Source organism: Carcharhinus amblyrhynchos, chromosome 3, assembly GCF_965287045.1.
Source record: "Carcharhinus amblyrhynchos chromosome 3, sCarAmb.v2.hapA, whole genome shotgun sequence".
NCBI lineage: Eukaryota > Metazoa > Chordata > Chondrichthyes > Carcharhiniformes > Carcharhinidae > Carcharhinus > Carcharhinus amblyrhynchos.
In genome coordinates this window covers 113,873,616-113,889,275 of record NC_137326.1, presented here as the reverse complement: position 1 = coordinate 113,889,275, position 15,660 = coordinate 113,873,616, and the positions used below count along the sequence as shown (strand labels likewise).

General features: G+C 41.6%; 1 protein-coding gene across 1 annotated transcript in view; it reads right to left on the bottom strand.

Annotated features, from left to right (window-relative positions):
- The window catches only part of rnpepl1 (arginyl aminopeptidase like 1), a 56,652-nt gene that overhangs the window by 8,996 nt on the left and 31,996 nt on the right, over positions 1-15,660 (bottom strand). Inside the window, exons 4-9 of the mRNA XM_080185756.1 lie at positions 15,009-15,125; positions 12,889-13,124; positions 8,444-8,557; positions 7,360-7,472; positions 4,917-5,025; positions 508-732 (exon numbers count right to left, since the gene is read on the bottom strand). Coding sequence (XP_080041882.1) covers positions 508-732; positions 4,917-5,025; positions 7,360-7,472; positions 8,444-8,557; positions 12,889-13,124; positions 15,009-15,125 — 914 coding nt within the window. The remainder of the gene's footprint in view (positions 1-507; positions 733-4,916; positions 5,026-7,359; positions 7,473-8,443; positions 8,558-12,888; positions 13,125-15,008; positions 15,126-15,660) is intronic.

Sequence of the window (15,660 nt, the reverse complement as noted above, 5' to 3'; positions counted from 1 at the left end):
ATACTTTGCAATAAGTTATCACAAAGCAGACTTGACAGCTGTCACGTAGGAGTCTGTAGCTCACAGTACTCCTCTTTCTCTGAGTAGTCTTAAATGGGACGGGAAAATGTCCCTCCACTGTTAATTTAGTCTCTTTAACATATAACCTGGAAGAAATTCCATCACTATACAAACCCCATGAAGTGTGCAATAAACAGATCAGATTCACTGCAGACCTCTTGGATTCATCACACAGGAGATGGGGTTTTACAATACTGATTAAGTAACTAAAATTTTGAAGTACACAATTATGTCTCTAAATAAAAAGATTTATAAGTTGGTACACTTTCCAATTTTAATATTTGAAAAGAGGAGTGACCAAGAATGTACTTACAAAGGTATTACCCTTTTTGAACACAAAATGAGCACGTCAAATAAAAACATTTATTTAAATGCATGAACAATTATCAAAGTATTTATATATAATGGTGAACTCTAAGAAACAGTTAAACAAGTGTGTTGTCCTACCATGAGGCAGTGGAGATCTGTCGAGAAGTTTATCTAACAGGTGGACTATTTGGAACGTTTTCCATTTGGAAATATCAATGTCTGTAATACGGTTTCCATCAAGAATTTCTGAACTCCAGAGCTGGTACAGAGCTTCCACCGGTTTAATCAAACTAGATCCCTGAGACAAATCTGGCTCCAACAGTGGAGGACCAGATGCATTCAGCCAGCGCTCAAATTCTAGCCCTAAAAGCAAAGAAAAAATGCCAGATGATATTATTATTAAAAAATACTTTTTTTACATTAAATATGCAAAATATTTTGTAATATGGTAAAGAAAAACAAAAGTGTGAGAAGATGAAAAGTGATTCAATCGAAGCGTACAGTTTATCTCAGTAATGTGTTCTGATACACAAGTGTTAAAGATAATATGAAAATGAGTACTTTCAACTTTCTATATATTGACAGAAATACTTAGAGAAAATAGGTTAGTTGAAAATCGTCTCTTATGACAAGCTCCAACCTAACCTTTGAACAGCCTTACTGCAATATGTTACTACTTCTATATACCAAGCTCATGGCCTCTTGGAGATCGTCGAATCTCCAAAGAGTGGTGATCAGGGGTGGTTCTGATCTGGCAATCTGCCAGATATTTAAAAAATATTTCATTACCATCCCTTGCATCGAACATCAAAGTATAATTATGCAGACTGTCTGTCCTATTTGACAGAGTGGATTGCTTGTCTATTTATGTCAGTAATGGCACTGAGCAATGAAGCATGTGAAAACACATGTGTCCAATCTATAATCTGCTTGGTCTTTGGGAATTATACTACAAAGTTACACAGCCTTTCATGCAGTTATTGTCTGTCTATGGATAAGGGGATGAAATGCTTTTTTTTAAGCAAACAATGTGTTAGTCACCTGCTTTACATAACTATGGACAGCTGGTTGACTTCTGCTCCTGATGTCTCCAGTAACAGTCTGAAATAACTCTGAAGCAAAAAAATTCAAGCTGGTTATGACCTTGACAGCTATTGGCAGTGCCATTCCTGTGAAGACAGTCCTGAATGGAGCATGCAGTATGGTATCCCTCATAAATTACAGTACCTTTGGGCACTGCTCTTCTGACAACAAATGTATTTCATATCTGTTTGTACATTGTTATGAGGGGGGCAGAGAGGTACAGAGCATCCCTGATGCAATCTGGCCATCTGGCAACCCTCTACTGGCCAAACTCTGCTGCTCCAAGTAATTCACAGCAAGAGAATTCCTACATGGAAAAAAACCCAAGTTCCAACCAGAAATCAAAAGCAGAAAAATGGTCTGACAATTTGGCAATCTTCTTAAACTCTATTTTTTCATACGATTCCCTGTCAAGTCACCCTGCGCACTCGGCTGATATGTGTAAGAATAAAAGGCCATATTGAACTAGTGAAAAATCCACGCACAATGTCATTTTGGCTTCACTTACATGCATCTGATGCATCTAACAAAGCTTCTTGAACTCATCAAAATTACTCACAAAACCGATTTGAATTAAAAATGGGCATAGATTTGAATAATGGGGCACCAGCTAATTGTCAGGTCAGTAATGCCAGTTTTTTGCCCATAAATTGGATGTAATCAATCCGAAAATAGGACACTGCAGCCTTGAGGCAGAACTGCTGATCTAACATCACGAGTTGTCAAAGCAGTGACCAAAGTTCAGACTAGGCACATTGGTTTTGAGTAAATGCATATACGAGTATACACACATATTATAAATGCATGCATACGCATGATTTTCTTCAAATCATATGTCCCCACAAACAGGGCATCTCACCTAAGATGTGAAACAGTATACTTTGGAATTGATTTTCCTCTGGATTGAGAAACAAAAGGCGGAATTTTCCATTCAGGGGACGACTGCAGATGGGACAGTTGGCCTGATTCCTGCTGGGCAGCAGGTCTGGTTAACCAGTGCAATTTTCCACTTTTCAGATCATTGATTAGGCAGCATGGAGGGACTCATCAAATCTTGTGGCAGGGCAGGTCAAAATTCATCTGCCCACCATTACTTCATGGGGTCAAAGGTCCTGGTGTCAAATTGAAATGGCACCTGCATTAACATTCACTCATTGTAGGCCAAGTGTTTTGCTTCATTCAGCTTCTCAATGGTTCATTCCACCCCCCACCACCCCACCTCCCTACAAACCCCAAATCCCTCTGCTCCGTGGTTCAGAGGGCCTCACTAGGAATTCTCCTCCAGGCTGTCCAGGAAAGGGGGAGGGGGAGGTCCTCTTTCCAAAGGATGGGAGCCAGAGATCTTCCTGCCTGACCATGCCAGCCTGGGAGAAGTTCACCAGGCAGGTCAGTGTTAAAGTGGCTGGCACACATTTAGCTTTAAATTTGTCACTGGAATGTCTGGTGTATTTGTGCCTGTGCTATGGCATCCTCATGTGCCTCAAATGAATCCTCGTCCTCTTCACATTCATCCCCATCCAAGTGCCCCTCATCCAAGGAGACTTCTAGCTCCTCAGAGTCGTCTTCTGGCAACCCATTTCCCCCTATGCAGCAATAGGTTGTGCAGAGCAAGCAAACAACAACTTTGCATGACAGTCTCAATGAAGAGTATTGGACAGCCCCACATGTCCTGTCCAGATTGAGGAAATAAGGCCAATACTTTGCTGAATTAAAGACTTTGTGGCGGAATGTGTATCATCGTATCTCTCCTCAGATGCACTCCGTGAGCACCATTAGCCATGTCTTCTGGGGGCACCCCCCTATCACTGAGAAGTCAACCCTGTAAACACCAAGCTCCCTCAAATACCCTGGCTCCTCCAAATAACACAGAATGTGCAAGTTGTAGGCACTCTCTAGGTACCTAGCACAAACATGCTGAGTCTCTTCGCTAGGATTACAAATCAGCTGGATGCTTTGATTTGATTCATCATTGTCACATGTATTAGTCTACAGTGAAAAGTACTGTTTCTTGCACCGTCTACAGACAAAGCGTACTGTTTACAGAGAAGAAAAGGACAGGGTGCAGAACGTAGTGTTACAGTCATAGCTAGAGTGTAGAGAAGGATCAACTTAATGTAAGGTAGGTCCATTCAAAAGTCCCAAGTTTTAGTCCTGCCTCCATCTCATACTTCTTGCTGGTCCTGCCTCCCATGCCATGGCACAGCTTGTGCTACAGACACCCAATATCTCGCAGCATTGCTGTTAAAGGAAGGCGTTTACTGACCTCCAAGTTGTGGATGAACTGGAGCTCACCAGGCACGCGCCACTTATATACAGCCAGGAAACAGATTGTTCTAATTATCAGCTGGTAAGGTGCAACATTTGGAAGAGAAATGTAATTTGGCAAGTTGGCCTTTTAATGAGCATCCATGAGATGGAAATGAATACAAGTGTGGTTGTCAACGTAGATCAACTGAAAACTCGATTCATCTTGAACCTACCATCGAAGTCAGGAAACAAAATTCTAAACTTGTTTCCTGCTGATGGGAAACAGACTTTTTTATCACATTAAATTTAGTGTCCCCGCTCGTCATAATTCCTGCTGCTGCTGTGAGTGGAAAATACTGCCCAAAATAACAGTTCGAGAATGTTTTCACTCGTCTTCAAGGGCAGAGATTGCACAGGACACAGATTTGTTTTCTTAAGATAGAGGAAACACAATCAAAATAAAAACTAAAGCTTGCTCATCTTCCATCTAACTGAGAGGATGGACAAGATGTGAAGATGCCGGCATTGGACTGGGGTGGGCACAGTAAGAAGTCTCACAACACCAGGTTAAATCCAACAAGTTTATTTGGAATCACAGGCTTTTGGACGTGGTTCCTTCACCAGATGAGCCTCACCTGATAAAGGAGCAGTACTCCGAAAGTTCTTGATTCCAAATAAATCTGTTGGACTTTAACCTGGTGTTGAGAGACTTCTTACTGAGAGGATGGACGCATGGGGTGAAGCCTCTCGGCAGAAAGATCAGAACTAAAGCACAGACTGTAGTTACCCAAAATAATCAAATGCAGAGAAACAAGTTAAAGAGGCTAAGGTTTTTTGGTTTAGCACCGCCTGCCTGCAATTTTCCTGCACATTAAAATGAATGGTGAGGGGGAGTGGAGGGGGGAACAGGGGAAGCAATCACAAACGAACAAGTCGAAACCCTGTCCTAGGCTACTGGTCCAGAGAATACAATAAGCAAATTTACCTTTGTAACAAATGAATAATCCAAAGTGTACTTGTATTGGCAGGCAATCCAAAGTCAGCACCAGGAATAACAATTAGAGAGAAGTTTAAACAAAACAAGGAAGAGAAACATGTGCTCCCCTAATATTTAGTTGTACAGTAGGCTTTACTTGTATAACAGTCAGATGTAATAAGCAATTGCTTATGGTGGACAAATGCTACTGAGTAAAATCCTGTTCAAACATCTCACCAACCTTCCTTGTTGTCCACACATTTCTCCCTCAGCTCAGGGAAAAAACCCAGGAAAAACTCCAGTAGATCAGCTGCAACAACGCTTGTAAACTTGAACTTTTCTACATAGGCCTAAAAAAGAAGTTATAAATGTTAGCAGCTTGATTTTTACATGGGAATCATTTGTACTTCATTTAACAATGTTAACTGTATCAGTCACAGTGGACCACTGGGCCCATTCTGTGTTTGCTGGAGATGTCATTGTGAACAGATTCTACTACTGACACCACCTGTACATAAAAACATTTTAACAGTGACAGCATTCCAGTTATGGGATGAATTGACACATGGCTGCACCAGCAAGCCCACTTAATGTATTTGAAGATTTTCATTTCTCAATAATTCCACAGCACAAAACTGTTAATGTGGAAAAATAATTCAATGGTGCATTAGGGAGTATTTCTCATAATCTGAAGTTAGAGTATTCAGTTGGGCAAATCAAAGGACTCGTTACTCTGTCTTATTCCAATGCTTTATATAGATGTTAGCAAGAAAAGGCAGTCACTACTAGGTTTTCTCAGCAGGTCTGACAGCACCTGAGGGGACAGAATAACAATTCTAATTCTAATAACAATCCTCCGGGTGCTCTGGTTTCCTCTCACAGTCCAAAGATGTACGGGTTAGGTTGATTGGCCATGTTAAATTGACCCTAATGTCAGGGGAATCGGCAGCGTAAATGTGTGGTTACGGGGATAGGACCTGGGTGGGATTGTGGTCGGTGTAGACTCAATGGGCCGAATGGCTTCTTTTTGATTTTGATTTGATTTATTATTGTCACATGTATTAACATACTGTGAAAAGTATTATTTCTTGCGCGCTGTACAGACAAAGCATACCGCTCATAGAGAAGGAAATGAGATATTGCAGAATGTAGTGTTACAGTCATAGCTAGGGTGTAGAGAAAGATTAACTTAATGCAAGCTAAGTCCATTCAAAAGTCTGACAGCAGCAGGGAAGAAGCTGTTCAAGTTGGTTGGTACGTGACCTCAGACTTTCATATTTTATTTTCTGACAGAAGAAGGTGGAAGACAAAATGTCCAGGGTGTATAGGGTCCTTAATTAAGCTAGCTGCTTTGCCGAGGCAGCGGGAAGTTTAGACAGAGTCAATGGATGGGGCTACATTCATGATCTTTTGTAGTTCCTTGCAGTCTTGGGCAGAGCAGGAGCCATACCAAGCTGTGATACAACCAGAAAGAATGCTTTCTATGCTGCACCTGTAAAAGTTGGTGAGAGTCATAACTGACATGCCAAATCTCCTTAATCTTTTGAGAAAGTAAAGGCGTTTGTGGGCTTTCTTAACTATAGTGTCGGCATGGGAAGACCAGGATATGTCATTGATGATCTGGACACCTAAAAACTTGAAGCTCTTGACCCTTTCTACTTCGTCCCTTTGATGTAGACTGGGGTATGTTCTCCTTTACACTTCCTGAAGTCGATGACAATCTCCTTCATTTTGTTGACATTGAAGGCAAGATTATTGTTGCTGCACAGGTTCGCCAGATTCTCTACATCATTCCTGTACTCTGTCTTGTCATTGTTTGAGATCTGACCCATTACACTGGTGTCATCAGCAAACTTGAAAATCGAATTGGAGGGGAATTTGGCTACAGTCATAGGTGCATAAGGAGTATAGTAGGGGGCTGAGAACACAGCCTTGTGGGGCACTGGTGTTGAGGATGATTGTGAAGGTGGTGTTGTTGCCTATCCTAACTGACTGTGGTTTGTGAGTTAGGAAGTTCAAGATCCAGTTGCAGAGGAAGGTGCCAAGGCCCAGGTCACAGAGTTGGGAGATGAGTTTGTTGGGATAATGGTGTTGAAGGCTGCACTGTAATCAATAAATAGGAGTCTGACACAAGTGGCCTTGTTATCTAGATGAGTTGAGTGCAGGGCTAGGGAGATGGCATCCACTGTGGACCTGTTGCGGTGATAGGCAAACTGTAGAGGATCCAGGTAGTCCGGGAGGCTGGAATTGATTCGTACCATGACTAGCCTTTCGAAGTACTTTATAATGATGGATGCCAGAGCCACCGGATGATAGTCATTAAGGCACGCTGCTTGGCTTTTCTTAGGTACCAGGATAATGGTCATCTTCTTGAAGAGGACAGGGACCTCAGATTGTTGCAGTGTAGGGATTCTATGATTCTATTCTATGAACAGTCAACGTTTTCAATCTAGATGACCCTAGAGCTAGACTCTAGGCATCTGGACTCAAAATGTTGGCTCCATTCTCTCCCCACAAATGCTGTCAGACCTGCTTAGATTTTCCAGTATTTTCAGTCTTTGTTTCAGATTCCCGCATCTGCAGTATTTTGCTTTTACTTATACTACCAGATTTTGCTTTGCTATTTATAAAAGTTAGTTTTAAAAATAAAATGAAGAATTAAACAAACTGCTGAGTGAACTCACTCTAAGGAAGGAGTCAAAGCACTTTGTGTCTCCACAGAGCTGTGACAAGTAGTACACGAAGCAGAATCCTTTCTCGTAGGTGAAAAGATTCATCAGACTGCTGGGATTGACACCTGCACGGGAATGTAGGAAAAACATCACACATATTCCTTTATCATGTACCCTTCAGCTACTCCTGGTCACTAATCAAAAATAGTATGATGATAAATATTTACTAATCCTTATACAGACTACCAATGGATTCATCCTGTTGCCTCCACTGTGAAGGCTGGTTTACAATGTGCATATTGTTGGATTACAGAGTGATTTACAATTCCTTCACTGGCTTGGCTCAGAATACAAACTGGTTTACATCAGCTATAACACTAACCTTTTAAAAGCGGAGTAATGAAACAAAGAACAATTAAATGGGTGATAATGGTAATAATCGTGGCACAGTGGTTAGTACTGCTGCCTCAAGGCATCAGGAACCTGGATTTAATTCCAGCTTTGGCTGACTGCCTCTGTGGAGTTTGCATGTTCTCTCCAAGGGCTTCCTCTGAGTGTGCCAGCTTCCTGCCACAGTTCAAAGATGTACAGATTAGGTGGATTGGCCATGCTAAATTGCCCCTTAATGTCCAAAGATATGTAGGTTAGGGGAATTAGCCATGCTAAATATGTAGGGTTATGGGGTTAGGAGGGGAGGGCCTATGTGAAATGCTCTTTCGGAGAGTCAGTGCAGACTCAACTGACCGAAGGGTTTCCTTCTGTGTTGTAAGGATGCTATGATTTTAAATCCAAGCATCATAACGTAATCACTCAATTTAATAAATTATTTTATCAACAACAGGGATTGAGATTCACTGAAGATTCTACACGTTAACTTCCAAATCTTAAATGATCCATTGAGCAGGTTTTTCAATCATCATAGTTTGGATCTATCATTGCTCACTGGACTGCAAATGCCACAACACATCATGCAGAAATACTCGGTGAAAAAAAGAATTGCACTCTGAAATCAGACAGTAGATTTAGTTTAGGTTAATTCATGCTTTACTGGAACAGCAGGTTTCATTTAACTTGCAAACAGAGATAAAAGGCAGACCTGGCTCAAACTTCACTTGTAGTCTGCTGACAGGACTCTCATCTCCGAGCAGTTTCAACTGACGATGCAGTGCTTCCAGTCGGAAAGTGGTTTCAAGACAAGTAAAAGCAGCCCCTGAAAAAGGGAAAGCAATGTATATTTTTTCCACCCATAAAAATATTTACTTCTTTTCTGCCAGCCCTTTTTTCTTTACATTTTACACCATTCCTTGAATGTACAGATAGGACAGTTGTCTACTCCCTGCAGCCTGAAACTGGCCACTTGAAGACAGAAGGGGGCACCAATTGGGTGGCTCAAGTTTGAATTTTTCCTTCACCTTGCAAAGGAGCAGCAGTCCTCATGCTGACACATCCAATGGCATGGTGTATGAACTCAGCTTAGGGAGTAGTAATGTACCTAAGTGTAATGGAACACCCATGTACACCAATGATTGGGGGAAAGGCAAATTGTGCGGAGGGTGTGGAGAGTCTGCAGAAGGATCTAGATAGGCTGGGCGAATGGGCCAGGAAATGGCAAATGGAATTTAATGTTGGCAAGTGTGACGTGGTCCACTTTGGTAGGAAGAATGGTAGGAAGGGCTATTACTTACGTGGCGAAAAACTGCAGCAGGCGACAGTGCAGAGGGACCTCGGGGTCCTTGTGCATGAGTCGCAAAAACCCAGCTTGCAGGTGCAGCAGGTGGTCAGGAAGGCGAATGGGATGCTGGCCTTCATAGCGAGGGGGATTGAATATAAAAGTAGGGAGGTCTTGCTGCAGCTGTATAGGGCATTGGTGAGGCCGCAGCTGGAGTACTGTGTGCAGTTTTGGGCGCCGCACCTGCGCAAGGATATTTTGGCCTTGGAGGGAGTGCAGAGGAGGTTTACTAGGCTGATACTGGAGTTGAGGGGGTTGAGCTATGAGGAGAGGCTGAATAAACTAGGCTTGTACTCGTTAGAGTTTAGAAGAATGAGGGGAGATCTCATTGAGACGTATAAGATGATGATTGGGATGGATAGGATAGAGGTGGAGAGACTCTTCCCGCTCAAAAAAGACAGTAGGACTAGGGGGCACAGCCTCAAGATAAAGGGGAGGCGGTTTAGAACGGAGTTGAGGAGGAACTTCTTCACTCAAAGGGTGGTGAATCTCTGGAATTCTCTGCCCGTTGAAGTGGTGGAGGCTGCCTCGCTAAATATTTTTAAGAAGCGGGTTGATGGGTTTTTGATAAGTGAGGGGATTAAGGGTTATGGGGAGAGGGTGGGAAAGTGGAACTGAGCCACGACAGATCAGCCATGATCTTATTGAATGGCGGGGCAGGCTCGAAGGGCTAGATGGCCTACTCCTGCTCCTATTTCTTATGTTCTTATGTCATGTCACAACATTGAGAATTATGTTTAAATCAGATACAATACTATAAAATGCTGAACTATAACCCTTCATCCCTCCAAAAGGATTAGACAGAATTATTTGTTACATAAGTTGTGTTAAATGGTTTATTTGTCAATATCATGACGTTTCAGATTGCATTTTAGGGAGATGCTATCATGGAGAGGATGTTCCAGCAGGCTTTGGAGCCCCACATGATGGTCAAATAGAAGCCAGAAGCTTGAACTATGTGCAAAACATTCACTGGATTGGGAATTACACCAATTGAAGACTCAGCCTGCAAACATAATCCTAATCTTCCTGTTGCTTGCCCTTTAACTCAGCATTTTGCTTCCCAGTTCCACAGAATTCAACAGACTTCTGAATGACTCTCCTTTACCCCCGCCATAAAGAGACCATAAAATTCATTCTACGTCTTCCTCAACATAGTGCATAATAAAGGAAATTAATTGTTTCAGCCTTTGGCAACAGTCAGCATTCACTGACATACTATAAATTGTCTCTACGCACCTAGGAAATTAATATCACGAGGCCACCTGTCCCCATTTGGGCTTTGTGATAAAACGAAGCCTGGATCTATAGGTCCTGTTTTTGTGCCAACACAAATTTCTGCCAACCCTGCCAGCTGACAGCAGAAACGCTTGCCCTGAAGTGGAAATCATCTTTTTACAAGGTTCTAACAGATAATGCGGTTTATTATTTATTTATATGGAGTTGTCAGTCACGTTGGTATAAAATAGGTGTCTGGTGTTGCAAGGTGTTAGGAAAAAGGATGATTTATAGAAAGCATAGTTCTCAGTTGATGTTTTTTTTTGCTTTATCACTACTGACAACTGATTTACCATTTAAATTTTGTACCTTCTGTAGGGCTTCTATTCAACTATCTCCCACACATGTTTTAAAGGCAGCTTCTATTGGGAATACTCCAATACATTTGTTGATTGAAGGAAGGAGGGAGACCAAGTTCATTAGGCACCCAGTTGCAAATATGCTCACGAGGAGGATACACAGACCGAGGCCTTTCTGACTCTGGCTTATCTACTAATAATGCCTGTGGAAGCTATAAATGAAGCCACCAATGATAGCTTCTCAGAGAATAGCCATGTCTGATGCCATGTGCAAGTGCCTGGAAAGGCCAATGAAGCACAGTTAAAAAGGGCAATTTTTCCACCAGAATTTCATTTCCATGCTCTTTTGGGACTGGAAGTGATTTGTGTGTCTGGACCTCATCTGATCTCCCAGTTTATCAAGAATTATAATGGTCTGCTGCCTTTAAAAGCAGTCCCACATGAAGATCCTGCAGAAGAATGGCACCCAGAGGGAGTTGGAACAACAGCCAGATGAGCACAAAGTAATAACTGTAAGAGATATTTGCACCAACTGGTATGATAAACCATTTCTTGATTCTTGCATCTGACCAAACATGAACTGTGCCATCTTTATCTTTCCCCCTTCCCACTATAAAGATGGTACAATAATTGTATTTACCAACCATACTGTATTAATTTACCTATTTCTAATAAAGCAACTCAGTAAAGCTCCTTCTACAGCACCTTCCAAATCCATGACCTTTGCCAGTGAGAAGGGCCAGGAAGGCACAAGCATGGGAATACCACAACTGCAAGTTTCTCTTCACACAACACATCATCCTGACTTGGTACTATATCGCTGTTCCTGCATTGTCATGGAGTCAAAGTCCTGGAACTCCCTTTCTTATAGTACCCATCTCATCACCGAAACCCCGAGAGATACTTTCCGTGCCCTGGCACCTGGAGACCAGAAGAATCATTTCCCTTCTCACTGGTACCTAAGGCATCTTTGACAGTAGTTTAAGCATTTGTTATTGTGAGGGTCTCCAAAGCAGATCAGCCTGAAGCTGCCACACACTCCAAGATGGACAATACTGCAGGGAAGTCATTCATCAGGATCTCAGGTGCAAGCAGCAGACTTCTCCATTTGATCCATCAGCCACGCATTGTTGAAGACATTGTTACATTTGTTGGTGCTCTGAAAGGATCTTTCTTTTAAAAGCAGGACTTGTGCTCTGGATCCTGAAGATCTTCATCTGAGGGAAGTGCATAGGATGATGCATAAAGCTTGTGGCCAAAAGAACTGATAGTGGAACATGATTAGAAGAGGCTGCTGATTAGAGTGTCAGGAGTCATCACCCCTCACAGTGCAGGAACATATCTCACAGTTCACTGTCTAATGACCATTTGGATAATCTTATCTGAGATGGTGTTTGGTAGGGAAGAAGTATTGCAAGGCATGTGTGGTCAAGTGCTGCCACAGGCTGAAGCACGGGACTTGGTAGTTCTTCTTTTCCACATACACCAGACCAAGAAAAAACACAGGACACAAAAAAGAGAGGTTGGAATGGTAGCCAAGGGAGCAGAGTTCTACATCACTTTCAGAGGGGGTGGTACGATGTAATTAGCTGATAGGCAATGAAAGGTTCAAAGAGATGACAAGGAAAAGAAGAATGACATGACAATCTCCTGCACTCTGGGAACTCCCAAGCTTGTTCCTTGTACAGGAAGAGAAGGCATTCATTTTTAATGCCAACTAAACAAACCAAATTAAACAAACTCAGCGACAAAGCAAGAAGAGCAGCCCCCACAAAGAAGGAACTATCCGAAACGATAAACAAAGCAGAAAACATTAAATCAAAATGTGCTTAAAGGGATCGAAATACACACCGGTAGAGGTTGTGCAATCTCTCGTGTTACAGGCATTACTTTGCTTCAGAAACACAAAAAGTTGGGATCTTTAGGTGCTGTGAGATGAAGTCAAACCCAGCTGTCATCAAATCAATCACAATGGAGGTAATGATAGTTGCACAAACCAAGCAATTAATGGAGCAGATTCAACACTGAAGTCTCTTGGTATGGTATAATGCTCTGAAGGAACAACAGCTGCAATGACTAATTCCAAACATTTAAATTAATAGTAGGAAAATCAGACCCTGCAAATCCACAACTTTTAGACTAACGTTCTGCATTATTCTGCACTGGGAATATTCAAATGCAGAATCAGGCCTAACATGCATTCATTATTGAAAAAAGTAGAGAATACGTGCTTACCATATGTTTCTGTGGTGATACGACGTTGCGCATACGTTGCTAACCCCTCACTCAGCCACATCTCTTCCCATGTGGCATTTGTAACTGCATTTCCAAACCAGCTATGTGCGATTTCATGGATAACATCAATAATGAGAAACTCATCACTTTCCAAAATACAGGAAATAATGAAAGTTAAACAAGGGTTTTCCATTGCTACAATTGGAAAAGAGGGCGGGAGGAAAACAACATCATACCTGAAGGGAAAACAGAATGGCCACATGTTACAAAACTTCATCTTCTTTCAAACACGACTTCCTCAGTGAGTCAATATACAAAAGGAATCAGCATGATTCTGAGTTAACAAAGACCAGTAAGCTCTGAGCTATTATTCCTGGTCTGCACTGAATTAATCAATCATAGCTTGGAGGTGTTAAATATGGTCTCCACATTGTCATGCTAAAGGGGGCAAGAAAAAAAAGAACAGGGCTTCTTACTCCTAATCACTATCCAGTGATTCCTGCTTGTAAAGTACATGTGAAGGATGAGGTCATACTATCCTGCCATGCTTGTACAGTTGAATATCCTGCCAAAATTCATCACTAAGCTATACAAGTGGCGTGACCACATAAATGTATGACTGGAGGATTTTTCAACACCTTAGTTAGAACAGTTCTAAAATAATTCCTCAGCATGAAATACTGGCTTCAGAGAGGAGGGGGAGAAACTAAATAATATTACAGCCAAGTGTGTTGTTCCATATGTTTAAATCAGAACTTCTCTTTAGGGAGCTGATCCCCAGGCAACAACATTAAATAACACAACTGAGTAGCATAAGAGCAGCTTCCTCTAAAAACAAAGGCAGGAAAATCTGTTTGACTATAGGCAACGGCAAGAGAGTGGATCCAATTGCAGTCCTATCAAGATGTGATGGGCTGAATTACCTCTTTCTGTGCTGCATGATTCTGAGAAAACTTAATTGTAATGGAATCAGCCTATATGAATAAAATAATTCTTTTAAATAGTGAAGCAGATTTATTATTATGCATATAATCTTTCACCCAGCCTTATTTTCCACTACTAAGAGTCAAGTTAGCAGCAATCTGTGTATTTGCAGTAGACCCAACTCCAGCTTCACAAGCAATTTGTAAAATATCTTTCATGTTACCCTTCTACTCATGCAAATCATGTGCCATTGTATAAATTGCTGAGTTCAGGAAATGGCTGATTTAGCACGCGAGCATTTCCCTAGTAGTGAGTCAGCAGGGAAGCGTCCTCCTGCAGCTGATCATCCAACCAAGAATTCCATTTAACTATAGCATGCAAGTTCATGTAGCGAGCAGCTTTTGGACTCAAACTGATAACTCAACAACCCCACAGTAAACTGTCCTTTCCCTTCAGCATCAGTAAAACCCAGTGAAGTCAAACATCATGGACAGCACAATGATTAGCACTGCTACCTCCCAGTGCCAAGAGCCCGGTTTGATTCCTGGCTTGGATCACTGTCTGTACGCAGACAGCACTTTCTCCCCATGTCAGTGTGGGTTTCCTTTAGGGGTTCCAGTTTCCTCCACAGTCCAAAAGACATGTTGGTTAGCTGCATTGATCATGCTATATTATCTCTCAGTGTATCCCAACAGGCGCCGGAATGTGGTGACTAGGGGATTTTCACAGTAACTTCATTGCAATGTTAATGCTAGCCTACTTGTGACACTAATAAATAAATTATCATTTCTGTGCTAGTTATTTTTTCATTTTAAAGGTGCATTGCACCAATTATCTACAAGACAGAAATCAGATGACATGAGAGCATGTCATCTGATTTCTGTCTTGTAGATAATCAGATGACATGCTCTCAGAATTCCCTGGTGTTAACTAGATATCACCTGTCAGGAAGTGGAGGAGAACTGTCCAGTTTGATCCATTCACTAATCTTTTCTCTCTGTGGGGAAGGGCCGCAGCTATAACTCACAAAACATTACAAAGGACAAATGAACCTACGATCAGTAACTTGATGTTTGGGAAAAAAGGAATATATTCTTTGCTTACTGCAGTTAACAGCAGATGTACAAGTTTCCATCACGTACTTGCTATTCCCATATCTACTGTTAAACCACATCCAAATGAGTTCCCTTTCTTACCTTTCCCACATATAAGGCCCAAAGAGATTCTCTGCAGCACTCAGCCACCGTTCCACAGTGCCATTCAATTTTGCAGTTGCAATTTTTAACAAACAAGGTTCAGCCCAAACTCTGCTTCTGTATAAATATGCACAAGAAAAATAGAATAATAATCACCAAGAAACTCAGCTACACATTTAATGTAGAAATAGGCAACCTTAATAGACAGATCTAGGGATTAAAGAGATTAAACCAATATACTCAAAACATAAATTTTTAATCCTAAAACTGCCAGCAGATCTTTAGGAAATTGCAGGCTCCCTAAGGTAACTGTTTTTTTTAAAATAAGATTTCAACTTATGCAGTCCCATTCAGAAACAAACCAGAACACTACTCATAAATAGATCAACTAATGCTGTGGTATTGGCTGCTTGGCTCACTTGGAAGTATTCTTGTTTGAGTCAGGATGTCGTGGGGGGTCAAGCCCCATTCTTGCAATTGTGTGAATAATCTAGACTGACACTTCATTGTATGATTAATATCTATACATAGAATCCTATTCTGAGTTTGATAAGAAGATCAGCCCATGTGCTATCATATTTCTCCTAATGCCATTCATGGGGTGGAAGCACTTTTGAACATCTCTCATTAGACCTGTTGGCACCCTCTACAC